Here is a 15,731-nt window from a genome sequence, read left to right on the forward strand (position 1 = left end):
TTTCTTCATTTGTCGTAACCTGTCATGTGTAATGCAGCAGAAAGACAATATCCAAATCTCTGAATGGTCAGAGAAATGAAATTTGTATTAAATACCCTAATATTTCATATTCTTGACAATCTACTCCACCCGCCCCCCCCCCCCCCCCCCCCTCCCGTCATCCCATTGAAAGCCCCAGCATTTCTCAGAGTGTATGCATCTGCAAGTGTCTCTCTCTGTGTGTGTGTCTTGTGCTGTAAATCTGCCTCGTTAAAGCACGATGACATAAATCCTCTCTCTTGAGCTTGTCCCGAGATGAGCCTTAAAAAGACAAACGAGACATCTCGCTGCGTTTATTATGGGAAATTAGCCACCCCTGCCGCCAGGGCCATCAAATCCTTTTAAAGCGTAGATGATGGGCAGGTGGCGGCTCCCTGGCCTGTGTTTTGTGTGTCTAAAACATTTAAGAGCATCCCTGACTCTTCGTCCCTGCACTCCTTCCCTCTCAATACTTGTTTAACGGGTTGCAGTCAGAGGACCCATAGATGCAGCGGCAGCTGAAGAGTAGAACCCAAACTGGGTGTATTAATAACACATTGTCAGGCCCTGTTTTTTCCAATTGGCATGAACACACACACACACACACACACACACACACGTACACATACACATACACGCGCACGCACGCACGCACGCACGCACGCACGCACGCACGCACGCACGCACGCACGCACGCACGCACGCACGCACGCACGCACACACACACACACACACACACACACACACACACACACACACACACACACACACACACACACACACACACACACACACACACACACACACACACACACACACACACACACACACACACACACACACACACACACACACACACACACACACACACACACAGAGACACACACCTTCATGCCCAGTTTCACCCTCCTTGTGGCCACTAGAGGGTGTGGAAATTCTGTGGCCGCAGCTAATAAAGTCAGACTGGGCAGTGGAGACCCTGTGGGGTTAGGCAGCGGTGATGCGCTGGGGCAGAGAAGCAGGCAGGAGGCGGGCAGAGATCCACCGCAGCTCCGCCAAGACATCTCCAAGGAGCTGCCGACACCGGCCGATGGCAGCACTCCGGGCCTGGACAGCGGCATGCAGGTGTTGAATGTCTCTGTTGTCTGCCGGGTCCAATTCTTCAAGTCATTCTGCAACAGGTTGTAGTTGGAGGATCCATGTGCAGGACAACAGAGTCAGACAGGCAGAAGAAAGGCAGGCGGACACATTGACTAATGACTCGACAACACTGAACAGAGGAAGCAAACATGTACAGATGGCGAAGGATGTCAAATGGGTAACACCTGGGGGATAATTAATGGGACACAGCTGGGAGGAGATTAAACTAACTAAACTGGTCTGCTGCACTCTGTCTGTGGTGCGCTTCCTTCATCACACAAAGTTTACAGATACCCCCATTAACCTATTAGTGTAGGATTTAAATCCAAAATATTGCGAAATCCTCCACCATCGTTGCCCTGTCTAGAACATTCTTTCTCTCCGTCACGTGAAATTAAATCTAATCTAAGAGTCAAATGAAAGCTACTCTGCTGTGCACGCAGATGGAGCAGACAGACAATTGCCGTTTATAATGTTGTCTGACTAAGTAAGTAAGTAAGTATTGATAACACACTCAGTATTTTACAAATTCGATTTTTTTTTTAATTTCCTGGGCACTCGAAAATTAACTAAATGGGTTTTAAGTAAAAAAAAAAAAAGCATACACAAATGCGGGCGGTGGACAAGTAATGTACTCTATGGATGCCTGAACACAGTAACACCAGTACCACTGACTACTGTGGCAAGCGTAGCTAACATGCTGCAGGTTACCTGGTTGGTGGAAACCAGGCAGAGCGTTGGCGAGGGCGGCCGAAAGCTGAGGACAGCTCCACCCCAAGACATCCCCAAGGAGCTGTCCTCAGACTTCAGGAAGACTAGAGCCAGTGCATACGCCCCCGTCCATATCAACGGGACAGAGGTTGAGCGTGTATCCAGCTTCAAATTCCTGGGAGTCCACATCTCTTGAGGACCTCTCTTGGACCCTCAACACCTCAGCACTGAAACAAGGCTCACCAGCGCCTCTTCTTCCCGAGGAGTCTCCTCAGATTCTGGTGAACTTTTACCGGTGCGCCATAGAAGGCATACTCACCAACTGCATCACAGTCTGGTACGGCAACTGCACTGCAGAGGGTGGTGAAAACTGCCCAATGCATCACCAGTACATCAAGCCCTGCAATTGAGTGTATCCATCACAAACTGTGTCTGATGAAGGCACGCAGCATTGTCAAGGACACCTCTCACCCCAATCATGGACTGTTTGCCCTCCTCCCCTCCGGGAGAAGCTACAGGAACCGAACTGAAAGAGGATTTCACCCATCTAATGAACACACTAGACTAGACAAATATCAAGATGTATCCATCAGTGGATCAATTGCATGCTTTTGCAGAGGACAAGAAGCCTTCAGTCGACTCCTTAAGACATTAAGCACCCCCCACAGCCCAAATGGAATGATAAAAAAAAATAAAAAGTTTAAAAAAGTTTAAAATATTATATAATCCTTAGTCGGGGACAGCCCTAATATATACATTATTTATATTTATATGCATCCCTATAATAATAATAATAATAATAATATATTTGATTTGTAATGCGCTTTATAATTGTGGAGCAAATCTCAAGGCGCTACATTTTAAAAGAACATAAAAACTAGCAAGAGTAAAGGAAGAAAGAATAAAAAAAATAAGCAAGACTAAAGCTAGCAAGGAGTCAGAAGAACACTAAACACTTGAGGATAGGTGTGATGTGGTGGTATTTCCGCACTCCCATCAGGATCCTAGCAGTGCTGTTTTGGATACATTGTAGCCTTTGGATGTTCTTGCTAGGGATCCCGATGAGGAGTGCATTGCAGTAATCCAGCCTGGAGGAGACAAAAGCGTGGATGAGCTTTTCGGCGTCTGACAGAGTGAGTGAGGGGCGAAGTTTGGCGATGTTCCTAAGGTGGTAGAAGGAGTTTTTGTACAATTGTTTTATGTGCGTCTGTCTGAATATACCTGCATATATAATTATTCTATATACACACATACTACTTATACACCTGCATATAACCCATATAACTCTGTATGATACAGTAGCATGCACAATAATGTTGTATACCGTATATATATATATATATTATTACCATATATATACTGTATATCCACATTATGTCGGTACATACCTGCATGTAATCCTTTTTACATATCTGCAGTGATGGGAATAACGGCGTTATAAATAACGGCGTTACTAACGGTGTTACTTTTTTCAGTAACGAGTAATCTAACGGATTACTCTTCCAATCTTAACACATTGGTTGCCAGCAGGGGGTGCACGATTTATCGCTTGAGTGCCAGCGCTTTAGTCAATGAGAGGACAGGGATATTTGCGATCGCATAAACTATATCTTAAATTATGGCTATGTGTCTAATACACCCGTCGCTTATCAATGACTTGCTTGCAGTCAACATGTACGAAACGGATTGTTTTTTCATCAGTACATTTCCGTTTTATACCGTTTTGAATACGAGTATAGTTTTGAAGATTTCTAGTGATTCCAGAAAAATCCGCGAAAATAGCTCTTTAGTGGAATATGTAACGCTTCCCCCGGTCCTGCGGGACCAGACTGCAACCCTCCTCCCGGTTCGGCTGGTCCAGGATTCGGACCTTCACAACTCCCGTTCAGAACCCCTTTCAATAACAATACACCACTGCACACTACAACACTGCCACCTGGTGGGCTGATACAGATGTGGCAGATCTGGCATCAGCTCTCTCACCTGTTTAACATTATTTGCCTCCATTTATGTTTGGTATATTTGTTGTCTATGTTGTCTTTGTTATTTCCACTGTGTTAGACTTGTGTCCCTACTGTCTGTGTTTTGTAAATGTGTTTTAGTCTTGTATGTCTCAGTTTGTACATTTGCTATAGTTTTCCCCTGTGTGTTCAGTCTTCTGTTAGTTCTGTCTACCACACCTGTGTCCTGTTAGCAATTACCCTCTGTCTCTAATTCGTGTTTGTATTTAGGTGTTGTGGGCCCAGCATACACTTGCTGGGTCATTGTTTGATGTTACCCTTGTTTTGGTTCGTGTTTTGTGTTTCATGTTATCCTATGTTGCCACTTCTTGCAAGTAAAGCTTTTTGTTATCACACCGCTGTTTCCTGCCTGCTCTCTCCAAGTTCTCCATGAGTTTATATCTGAAATTGGGTTCCATTTCATCATGCCACCAAAGCGCAACCGTAACAGGAATACACAAAACACGTTGTCATTTTTCGGTCAGCAGCGTTTCCTTTCTGTGTGTGTGTGTGTGTGTGTGTGTGTGTGTGTGTGTGTGTGTGTGTGTGTGTGTGTGTGTGTGTGTGTGTGTGTGTGTGTGTGTAGGTGTGTGTGTGTGTGTGTGTGTGTGTGTGTGTGTGTGTGCGGACGTGAGCGGCCAATAAGCAGACTTTTTTAGAATATCATTAACCTCTTAAAGGTCCCCTGACTTATAAATGACCTTTTCCAGTGTTTAGCATTGTTTTCTAGCAATGGGGGTTTGTATCAATGGGGTCTGTGTCTCTAATTCTCATTTTGGCGGATTGCTCCAATTCAGTTGAGACAATATCCTCCCCCAGTGAACTAAGCCATTCTGATTTGACTCGCTATCCTACGTAGCAAGGAGCTGATCTGCATAACTAACGCCCCCTCTATGGTTGTAGCCACACACAACGATTCGCTCAACAACAGAGCGAGTGGAAATACTGACACTTCCTCAAACGGGTTGATGTGGCGCGGGTGCCGACAGAGAGAGCAGAGACCGAGCGAGGGAGAGAGAGAGACAGAGAGGGAGAGAGAGAGGGACACAGAGCACCCCACACACACTCCAGACCGCGCACGCGGGGAAACACACCCACGCAGTCGGGAGCACTCGCATATCACTGTCAACCTTCTCCAAAATATCATTGCGCACACTCCCACGCGCGCGCCCATATTCCGATCCGTGCAATAATATTCACAGGGGTATATATTGTCATTTGAAACAAGTTACCAAAGTGCAGCATCACTTTTCACATCAAAACAAAAGTAGAACTGTAATGTGTACTTTCTCAGTCAGTGCTAAGTGCAGTCAGTGCTAAGTGCAGCATCACTTTTCACATCAAAACAAAAGTAGAACTGTAATGTGGACTTTCTCATTTTATTAACATTGACAAACATATTTACAATTAGCATTTTATAAAGTAGAACTGTAATGTGTACTTTCTCAGTCAGTGCTAAGTGCAGTCAGTGCTAAGTGCAGCATCAATTTTCACATCAAAACAAAAGTAGAACTGTAATGTGGACTCTCAGAGAAAGATCTAAAAAAAATTATAATAATAAAAAAAGAAAAGAAAAAAAAAATGCAGGGAAATATCTACAGGGAAAGTCTCAAAGATCGACCAGTCGATCGCGATCGACGGGTTGGTGACCACTGCTTTACAGCTTTTGGTAGGGCGTTCCACATTGATGTGGTATAATTGCTAAACGTGTTTAGTCCCTTGTTTGAGCCGAATCTGGGTTTAACATTATTTGTGGAGCTCCCTCTGGTGTTGTGATCGTGGTATTCACTGACCTTTGGGAAGTATTTTGACATGTACATGGGTACCTTGGTCGTGTAGTGTATCTTGTAGACCAGGCCCATTGCAAGTTGCTGTACTCTGTTGTCTACTCTAAGCCATCCTAGGTTGTCAAAGTGGGCAGGGGTGAGGTGGATTCTAGGAGTAAGGTCAAGCAGTAGTCTGACCAGTGTGTTTTGAGATGTTTGTAATTTAGTTTTTTTTAGCGCCTTTGAGGTGCTTTGGTACCATGAGGTGCAAGCATAGTCTTAGTACCCTTGAATTAGTGCTCCTGCCAGAGTCTTCAGGGTATTCTTGTTTACCAGAGAGGAGATCCGGTACAAGAATCGAGTTCGTTGCTTGACTTTTTTATTATGTTGGATGCCATTTTGTCACAGGAAAGATTTGCCTCTAGGATGGAACCTAGGTATGTAATTTCATCTTTCCTTGTGACAATATTGTCACCCACTGTAACTGAGAAGCCGTCGGTCTTGCTGAGTTTGTTATTTGATCCGAAGAGAATGGACTGTTTTACCCAGGTGTAATGATAGTTTGTTATCAGCGAGCCAGGTGCAGATTCTGCCGAGTTCTGAGCTGAGGGTTTTTCCGTTACCTGTCTGTAACTTATTGTTTGATTCACTTTGGATAAAACTGTGTCTTCTACCTTTCATTATTGGATATTATTGATATCCATGACAATTTGGATATTGAATATAGTCAGATATATTCAATTTGGGTAATGGCCCGACAGGATTATTTGACCATTTATACGTGATTATTCCACTGATGACGTGATGGATTATCTCACACTATCCATGGGAAGGGAACATTTTGTTCTGTTCAGCAAGGAGACGCCTGGGAGGACAATGGGTGAGGAACCATTCAGACTCCTGGATGCTTTCATGACTGAAGCAGGACTGAGCTGGGAAAAATATGCAGCCGTTTGTACGGATGGTGGGGCAGCGGCGATGACCGACCGAAGGTTATGGCTACGCACTGTACGCTGCATCAGCGGGTGCTCGCATCCAAGGGCACGGAACCAGACCTTCACTCTGTTTCGAACACAGTTGTGACTGTAGTTAATTTTGTGAAGTCAAGGGCACTGCTGGATAACTTCGTAGGGAGATGCTGGGCATGACGCCCTGCTGTATCACTCTGAAAGTGCAATGGCTCTCTTGTGAAGGGTGTTTGCTTGAGCTACGCAGTGAGATGTCAGAGTTTATGAGAGAGTACAAACCTGACATTGCAGAGTTTTATTCCGACCTGGAGTGTGTCGCCAAGTTGACCTATCTTGCTGACATTGTTATTGGCAGAACTTGGCTCCGATAGTGGCCAATGGCTGCGCAGCCTCCACACCTCCCATACACAAAGTCAAAGTAATGTCATTGTGTAGCCCTGGGATCCTTTTTATTTAAATGAAAGTTAACTTTATATAAGAAGAGTTGTATTCATAATTGTGGGCATGATAAGGTTGTTGGTTATAGTATGCATTAAACTGAAGATAACTACTGCTCTGCCAAAAGCATGCCATCTCTCTTGCTAGTAGCAACCAGCACGGTCGTTAGAGCCTTGCACAACTATGGCCATCTCAGATCATTTGAGGGCCACTTTGACTTTTGCTGAAAATTATCTGTGCGCATGTGATTGACTCCTGATCTAATCAACTGTTAACATTAGGCCACATAAGACAGACTTTATAGTAACTGTTTCTCCACACAAACAACCTGTCTCTATAGTGAGAGAGGTAGCCACCTCTCACCTCACTGCACTGAGCGAGCACTTGAGCTCATACTTCTCCGATGTGAAGAGCAATACCTGAGACTGGGTGTGGGATCCTATTGCCCTGTAACAACAAGTGACCTTACTGGTGAGGTAGTAGAGGAGCTGTAACAACAAGTGACCTTACTGGTGAGGTAGTAGAGGAGCTGTAACACCAAGTGGCCTTACTGGTGAGGTAGTAGAGGAGCTGTAACACCAAGTGGCCTTACTGGTGAGGTAGTAGAGGAGCTGTAACACCAAGTGGCCTTACTGGTGATGTAGTAGAGGAGCTGTAACACCAAGTGGCCTTACTGGTGATGTAGTAGAGGAGCTGTAACACCAAGTGGCCTTACTGGTGAGGTAGTAGAGGAGCTGTAACACCAAGTGGCCTTACTGGTGAGGTAGTAGAGGAGCTGTAACACCAAGTGGCCTTACTGGTGAGGTAGTAGAGGAGCTGTAACACCAAGTGGCCTTACTGGTGATGTAGTAGAGGAGCTGTAACACCAAGTGGCCTTACTGGTGAGGTAGTAGAGGAGCTGTAACACCAAGTGGCCTTACTGGTGATGTAGTAGAGGAGCCGTAACACCAAGTGGCCTTACTGGTGAGGTAGTAGAGGAGCTGTAACAACAAGTGGCCTTACTGGTGATGTAGTAGAGGAGCTGCAACAACAAGTGGCCTTACTGGTGAGGTAGTAGAGGAGCTGTAACAACAAGTGGCCTTACTGGTGATGTAGTAGAGGAGCTGCAACAACAAGTGGCCTTACTGGTGAGGTAGTAGAGGAGCTGTAACAACAAGTGGCCTTACTGGTGATGTAGTAGAGGAGCTGTAACACCAAGTGGCCTTACTGGTGAGGTAGTAGAGGAGCTGCAACAACAAGTGGCCTTACTGGTGAGGTAGTAGAGGAGCTGCAACAACAAGTGGCCTTACTGGTGATGTAGTAGAGGAGCTGCAACAACAAGTGGCCTTACTGGTGATGTAGTAGAGGAGCTGTAACAACAAGTGAGGTAGTAGAGGAGCCGTAACAACAAGTGAGGTAGTAGAGGAGCTCTAACAACTAGTGGCCTAGAAGAGGAGCTGTAACAACAAGTGAGGTAGTAGAGGAGCAGTTGGACTTATCCTGTGACTTATCCAGGACATTGAAGACCAGATTCCAGCAGGGGGGGGGGGGGGTGCGGGCGACAGTGGCTCAGGAGGTAGAGCGGTCGACTGGTAATTGTAAGGTTTTTGGTTCGATTCCCGGTCCTCCCAGGCAGCATGGCGAAGTGTCCTTGAGCAAGACACTTACACACCCGTAATTGCTCCCGATGAGCCGGTTGGCACATTGCATGGTTGCCTCTGCCGTCGGTGTGTGAATGTGTGAGTGAAATGTAAAATGTGAGGAGCAAATTGTAAAGCGCTTTGGATAAAAGCATTATATAAATGCACCATTTACCATTTACCTTTGGCCCCTCCCTCTTACGTGAGTATTCTGAACTCACTGGTGCCTCATGCAGACCTTTGGCCCCTCCCTCTTAGGTGAGTATCGTGAACTCACTGGTGCCTCATGCAGACCTTTAGCCCCTCCCTCTACCCTCTTACGTGAGTATTCTGAACTTCCTGGTGCCTGCAGACCTGTGGCCCCTCCCTCTTACGTGAATATTCTGAACTCACTGCAGAGGCCACTTACCGCTATGAGTCATCGTTCATCGTTTGACTGCAATGAAGGCTAAGTACAGGGCTTGTTTGCATGTGGAGAAGGATCTTAATGGTCTCCCTGTCATCCATCACTCCAATGGAGAAACTGTGTAGTGAGAGACAGGCTCACCCATCCCATCTAATTTAGGTGAGCTCATCGACTGAGCTATTGTGCAAGCTAAGAATGAGATGCAGCAGCCTAATGCAAATACCCCAATCTATATTGTATGAGGTAATAGGCCTAATTACTATGATGTGCTCTGTAACACTGTTATAATATCTTCTATATGGCACATAGTCTGGGTTTATTTATGACTATGCCAGTCTTGCTACTGTTCATTTTCTGAAAGCCTGAGTTGAGTACAAATGCAATTTTTATAAAATGGCGTCTGTTTAAAAGTATATAAGCGGTATTAACATGATTCACTATGAAACAGGTAGGAAGTATTTAGGTTGCAAAGTTTTAGAATACAAATAGAATACAAGTGCTAGTAAGCATTGGTGTTAGGATTAAGGGGGGGGGGGGTGTTCTCCCCTGTAAGGAGTCCTTGGCCCCAGAATGTTTGAGAACCCCAGAGTGATAGGATGAGTTGAGGCACTTTACGAAGCAGAGGCGAGAAAGATGAAGACCTATCTGCTCATTACATAAAGATTGTAAAATCTGGGTTTTCATCTTTGGGATGCTGTGGGAGGGAGTGTGCTGGTGGTAGGGATGTACCAATACAATTTTATATATTTTGACTAGTAGCGGTGTAACAATAATAATTAAATTCGCAATACTGGGCTCATGATTTGGTTCGAATCACAATATTAAAAAAAAAAGTCTGAAACTAGCAAAAAGGCTGGATAACTACTGCAAATAAAACACCTGACGTTAGCTACCCACACACAGCACCAAAAGTAATTTAAAGTTATTATAAATAATTGACTTAAAGTAATTGAAAGTCATTTAAAACAATCTATGAGTAGCACTTGAGAGTCCCAGACAATGACACAGAGGTTGACTCAGGTTTCCAAACAGCACCGCACAGAGGCTCCCAAACGCAAATGATTATTGATTTCTGAATGAATGGATATATTTATCATTTGTTATTATTATATTACATACATGTATATTATAGCCTCGTGAAAACATTCCAGCTTCAGACTCATCTTCTCATGGCTGCTGGTGAAGTATGAAATTAGACTTCATTGTGTGCTTCAACCCCCCCCCCCCCCTGTATGACTGGAGTGTCTTATCCAGCTCATTAAATGTTCCCCACAGAGAAACCACAAGACGGCTCTATTCTTTATGTCTCTCCTCCTCTGCCCTCTTTCAAGACAAACCATGATACGTCCATCTTTTTATTAATTAAAGCAGACACTTATCTGATCATTTTTGGGGGAGTAATAGAGAGAGAGAGAGAACGAGAGAGGGTGAGAGCGAAGGAGGGAGAGAGAGAATGAGGGACGGAGGGCGGGAAGGAGCTTGCGATAACATGAGAGGAGAAAATGGAAAAGGACTATTACTGCTTTATCATGAAGAACAGTGAAACTAGTGGAACAGAGAGAGAGAGAGCGAGAGAGAGAAGACAACCAGAGAGAGAGGAGAGATAGAGATGGGGGAGGATGACATGACAACCAGGGAGAGAGAGAGATATTTCGATTTTTAAGAACCTTTATTTTCAATAAATAAAAGGACATTTTAGCATAAAACATTTCATTAAATCATTAGTCAATTACACATCTTCACACATAGACACTATTGAAATCCTCACAGAAACAAGGGGTTAAAACGGAGCTGCTCATCAACAAACGAACAAAGAGCTTCAGTGAAGCACCAACGTGACAAAAAAACTTCAAAATCATTCATTTCTGACTCACAAAAAGTGTGGAACAAGTGAAGGGGAAAATAAATATTATCCACTGTGATTCAAGCTCGTACCAAAGCCTTGAACAATTGCAGCAACTCCCCACCTGAGCCATTTTCAATTTGATTTGATTTGATTGATTTGTAAATTGACAATTTTGCCTGTCCCACTACAAAGTTCAACAGCTCAACAGGTGAATCAGTCCCTGCCCTCCCCCCTCTTTCGGCAGGTAGAGCACACTCTGTGGGACCCAATGCAAACAGAAGAAATTGACCATGATGGACTGTACTTTTGGTAATAGCCCAGCAGGGGGCTTCATACATTGCAATTTGTGCCAAAGGGTTGATGCCACCAAGTTATTTATTATCAATAGTCTTCCTCTGACATATGTGGTAAGAGCCACGCCACTTGGCCAAACTCCCCTCCACCTTCTCCACCATTCCCTTCCAATTCATCTTTACAGTCAGGTCGTTTCCTAGATACAATCCCAGGTATTTTAGACCTACCCTCTTCCAACGTAAACCTACTGGCAGCATATGCAGACAAATTAAAACATGTATTAAAATCAGGTGAAAACATCCCATCAATACGTGAACGACTATTGTGCAGAATTGGTTCAATAGCAAGTGCGTAGAGCATGCCAGACATCAAACAGCCCTGCCTTATGCCCAGAGTGTTTTTTTTTTTTTAAACTTAATTTTTTAGCGTTTATCGCTTTTCTGGTCAAGCATGACCGACAGAAACAGGTTGAAATGGGATGTAGAGCAGGGGAAGACATTCTGAGAAAATGACGGCGGGTCCGGGAATCGAACTCGTGTCCCCCAGATCCGTGACAAGCACGGTTTTCCCCGACGCAGAAATAGCGCCGAGATATGCGGTGAGCTACGGGAGCCCCCCCCCCCGAGTGGTTTTAAAGGGTTTACACAATCCACCATTAATTTTCAGCACACTCAGCGTTCTCATACAAAACCATAATCTTAGCAATGAAACCAGGGCTGAGGCCGAACCTCTCTAAGACCTTCCACAGGTAACGGTGCTCAACACGGTCAAATGCCTTTTCTTGGTCCAGAGAAACCAGACCAACATTTATGCCTAATGAATCAGAGACTTCCAAAAGGTCCTGAATCAGTGACACATTGTCAACAATAGACCTGCCGGGCACACAGTGCATTTGAGTTTTGTGGATGACCTGGTCCATCACCTTCCTCAGTCTATTGGCCAGAACTTTAGACAACAGTTTATAATCCGAGCATAGCAGAGCCACAGGACGCCAATTATTTATCTCTTGAAGATCACCTTTTTGCAGCAGCAGCGCCAGAACTGCCCTCCTGCAGCTCTGAGGCAAAAAAGAGTCTTTAAAGCTTTCATTGAAAACTTTCAAGATATCTCCTTTCAACTCAGTCCAGAACGCTCTATAAAACTCTGGTGGGAGTCCATCTATCCCAGGGTCCTTCCCCCCCCTGCATGCCCTGCAAAGCCACACCCACTTCCTCTGCAGGTAGAGGACCATCCAGCTATTTGTTGGTCTCTTTTGAGACTCTGGGCAGCCCACTGCAGAAGGAGTCAAACACCTCTTCATTCTCAACATACTCACTTTCAAACAGGTGAGAATAAAACTCCACAGGTCTCTGCCGGATCTCGTTGTCCTCAGTCAACAGCTGTCCTGTGGCCGAGCACATAGCATTAGCATGAATGAACCTGCTTTGTCCATTTTTCTTCTCAAGACTGAAAAAGTACTAAGGAGAATCCATTAGAGCAGCGCTCTGAAAGCGCGACTGAACCAGCGCCCCTGCTGCAGCTCCACTATTTTGGTCTCCAAATCTCTCATAGATTTGGAAATGTCACGAGAAACATTGAGAGTGTTGACACAACTGTCTTATCTCCACTTTGCCATAATCCCACCACTGCTTTAAAGATAAAAAAATATATATATATTCTTGTTTTAAACACTTTCCAAAAAAAATACAAGATTCTTTAAAATGAACATCCAATAGGGCGGCTAAGTGGCGCAGTGGGCAAGGCGCTCGCCACTAGTGCAGGAGATGCTGGGTTCGAGCCCAGCTCTCGGCATTGCTACCAGCTTGGCTGGTCGTTCATACTAACACAATTGGCAGTGTTAGGGGTGGGAAAGCTGGTGGGTGGGTCCTGGTCGTTGTAAACAGCGACTCCTACAGTTCGGTCGGGGCGCCTGCTCAGCGAGGAAAGGATCTAAGGGGGGTAGTGTGATCCTTCCACACGTTACACCCTCTCAGTGAGAGTCCGCGCTGCCAGGTGAAAAGAAGCGGTTGATTGGCTACACATGTGTCGGAGGAAGCATGTGATAGCCTCCACTCTCCCAGACCGACCGTAGGGGGTAGGTGCGCAGCGACCAGGAAGGGGATTGGGAATTGGGAATTGGCATAACGACTAACATTGGGATGGGAGAAAAACTGAGGAAAAAGGAGGGGGGAAAAGATAAAAAAAAATAAAATAAAAAAATGCACATCGAATAATAAGGCAGTGTTAAAATGCCAGTATGCAGATTTATGTTTTACATTTGCAATAAAAACATTACAACACAGCATAGAATGGTCAGAAAAACCCACAGGGATTATTCTGCATGCTTTAAAAATGCTGAGATGGTGTTTGAAGCAGTGTACTGTCTGTTTTTGTCATGTAATTCTCATCATTCAAACACAACTCAAAACAGCTGATAATTTTCTGTACAATTAAAATCTCCTAAAAAGAAAAACTCTTCAGGTTCACACTGACTTAAAACCACACTGATTTCATTTAACAAGTGAACTTTGGCAGGTCCTAAATTGGGAGCATATGCATTTATAAACACAATATTAAAATGCTTATATTTAGCTCTGATCACCGTCAATCTGCCCTTCATTATTTCCTCTACCACATAAGATGTTGGCAGAACGAGTAGTGCCACCCCGCCACTGTTCTTACTTAAATGACTTAACACAACATCTCCATCCCTTTCTCTCTTCCAGTCAGTCTCATTCAAGGTGTCGCTGTGCGTTTCCTGAACTAACATTATGTTGATGTTCTTCAACCTAACAAGTTCAAACAAACTCATTCTTTGCCTCACATCTCTGGCTCCATTTATGTTAAGTGTAGAAAAAACCTGAACTCACTCATAAGTAGTGATGTGAGAAAAGCAAAACAAGATAAAACACACAGGAACAGCCTGTCCTAAACCTTTGTTTCACCATCATTAAGCATTCCTTTTTTGATATTCTGTACTATTTTCTTCAGTCTGAACCCCTCTTTTGTAGTATAACCTCCCTTCTCTCTGCTTCTCAACTGTGAGTTGACAGAGGAACGAAGAGCCTCTTATCTGAGAAATAATCTTCAATTTCACACTTCTTGTTTTTTGTTACTCACAGGAAATGTTTAACAATTTTGACATCATATTTTTTTCCCCTTTACTTGTTCCACACTTTTTTGTGAGTCAGACAAGATCCGACTGCCTTCACTTTCCTCCTCCTCCTCCTCTCCTCCTCCTCCTCCTCCTACTCCTCCTCCTCCTCCTCCTCCTCCTCCTCCTCCTCCTCCTCCTCCTCCTCCTCCTCCTCCTCCTCCATACTAGAGTCAGACAATGACTCAGACTCTGACTGATCACCTGGCTTCCTCCCTTTGACCCTGCTTGCTGCTTTCTTGGCCGTCCTTATTATTTTTTCCCCCTTTTCTTTTAACAGCACTAGGGACCTCCTCCATCAATTCTCCATCACCATCTACTGTTTTCCTACTCTCCTTGTTTTGACTTGTCTCCTGATTGACCTTTCCTGCACTAGTTTTTTGTCCTTCAGTTACATTCTATTCTTAATTTAAACCAGTTTGATCTCCTACTGTTTGACCACTCTCCTTGCTTTTATTTAGCTCCTGGTTGACAGTTGATGCGCCCTGAGTTTGACTCTGTTACAGTGTCTTCCTCTCTTCTTACACCAGTCTGATCTGTTGTTTTTCCACTGTCATTACTTTTCTTTGCGTTAACCTTCCTTGCCACTGCATCAGAATACTGCCTCCGTACGTCCGCACCCGCCTCCCCCTGCGCTCCTTGGACTTTATCAGGACAGTCTCGATAAAAGTGGCCTTGCTGCTTACAGCCATGACAGGTCGAAACCCCAGAGCTCACATGCACTATATATATTTCAAACCCATCAACTTTCAGTTTGAACACCAGATTAAGCTCGCCGTCATCTTTCTTCAGAATCATGAGAGCCTGGCGTCTGTGTGACACAACGTGCGTCAATAATGGGGATTTACAGCTGGATTACATTTTTCGAATGGGTGCAATTACCTTGCCATACCGCGACAATTCCTTCACTAACAAATCATCACTGATGAGCAGTGGTATGTTAGATATGGTAACTTTTTTATACGGCCTAGAAAGAGGAGACAGTGTCTTTGCCGGTTTCAATCACCCTGTTCACTTTTTCAAGGTGATCTACAAAAATCACCACGTGCCGTTCATCCGAGCGGCAGATATAATGCTGCTGTAACCCACAACTTCTCCCACAGCCAAGCTGCAGTCTTCCACTGACACATCAGCTCCAACCGTGAGTTTAAAACCATGCTTTCTGCTGAGATTAGGGAAATCCATGTCGGTGTCCCTGCCTGAGATGAACTAAACTCGTTCATAACATAACATTAAACACAACAAAGTTAGAATAAAAGTTAGAAACTCACTCACACGCAGTCTCGCCCAGCTCGCTCAGCTCTCATGCGCACAGAGAGAGAGATCATACTAAATAAATTTTGACAACAATGAGCCTGTCAGTCAGACAGATCATACTAAATCAATTTTAGA

The 15,731-nt window shown here is 44.5% G+C and overlaps 1 protein-coding gene across 1 annotated transcript in view; it reads left to right on the plus strand.

The window, feature by feature from the left end:
* Window positions 1-1,855: 1,855 nt before the first annotated feature.
* dlgap2a (discs, large homolog-associated protein 2a) overlaps window positions 1,856-15,731 on the plus strand; it is a gene marked incomplete at both ends in the record, with an annotated part of 410,496 nt that continues 396,620 nt past the window's right edge. Inside the window, 1 exon segment of the mRNA XM_084311128.1 lies at window positions 1,856-2,026. Within this exon segment, the coding sequence (XP_084167254.1) occupies window positions 1,856-2,026 (171 nt within the window).

This window comes from Notolepis coatsorum (assembly GCF_963971535.1).
Source record: "Notolepis coatsorum genome assembly, chromosome: 3".
Lineage (NCBI taxonomy): Eukaryota > Metazoa > Chordata > Actinopteri > Aulopiformes > Paralepididae > Notolepis > Notolepis coatsorum.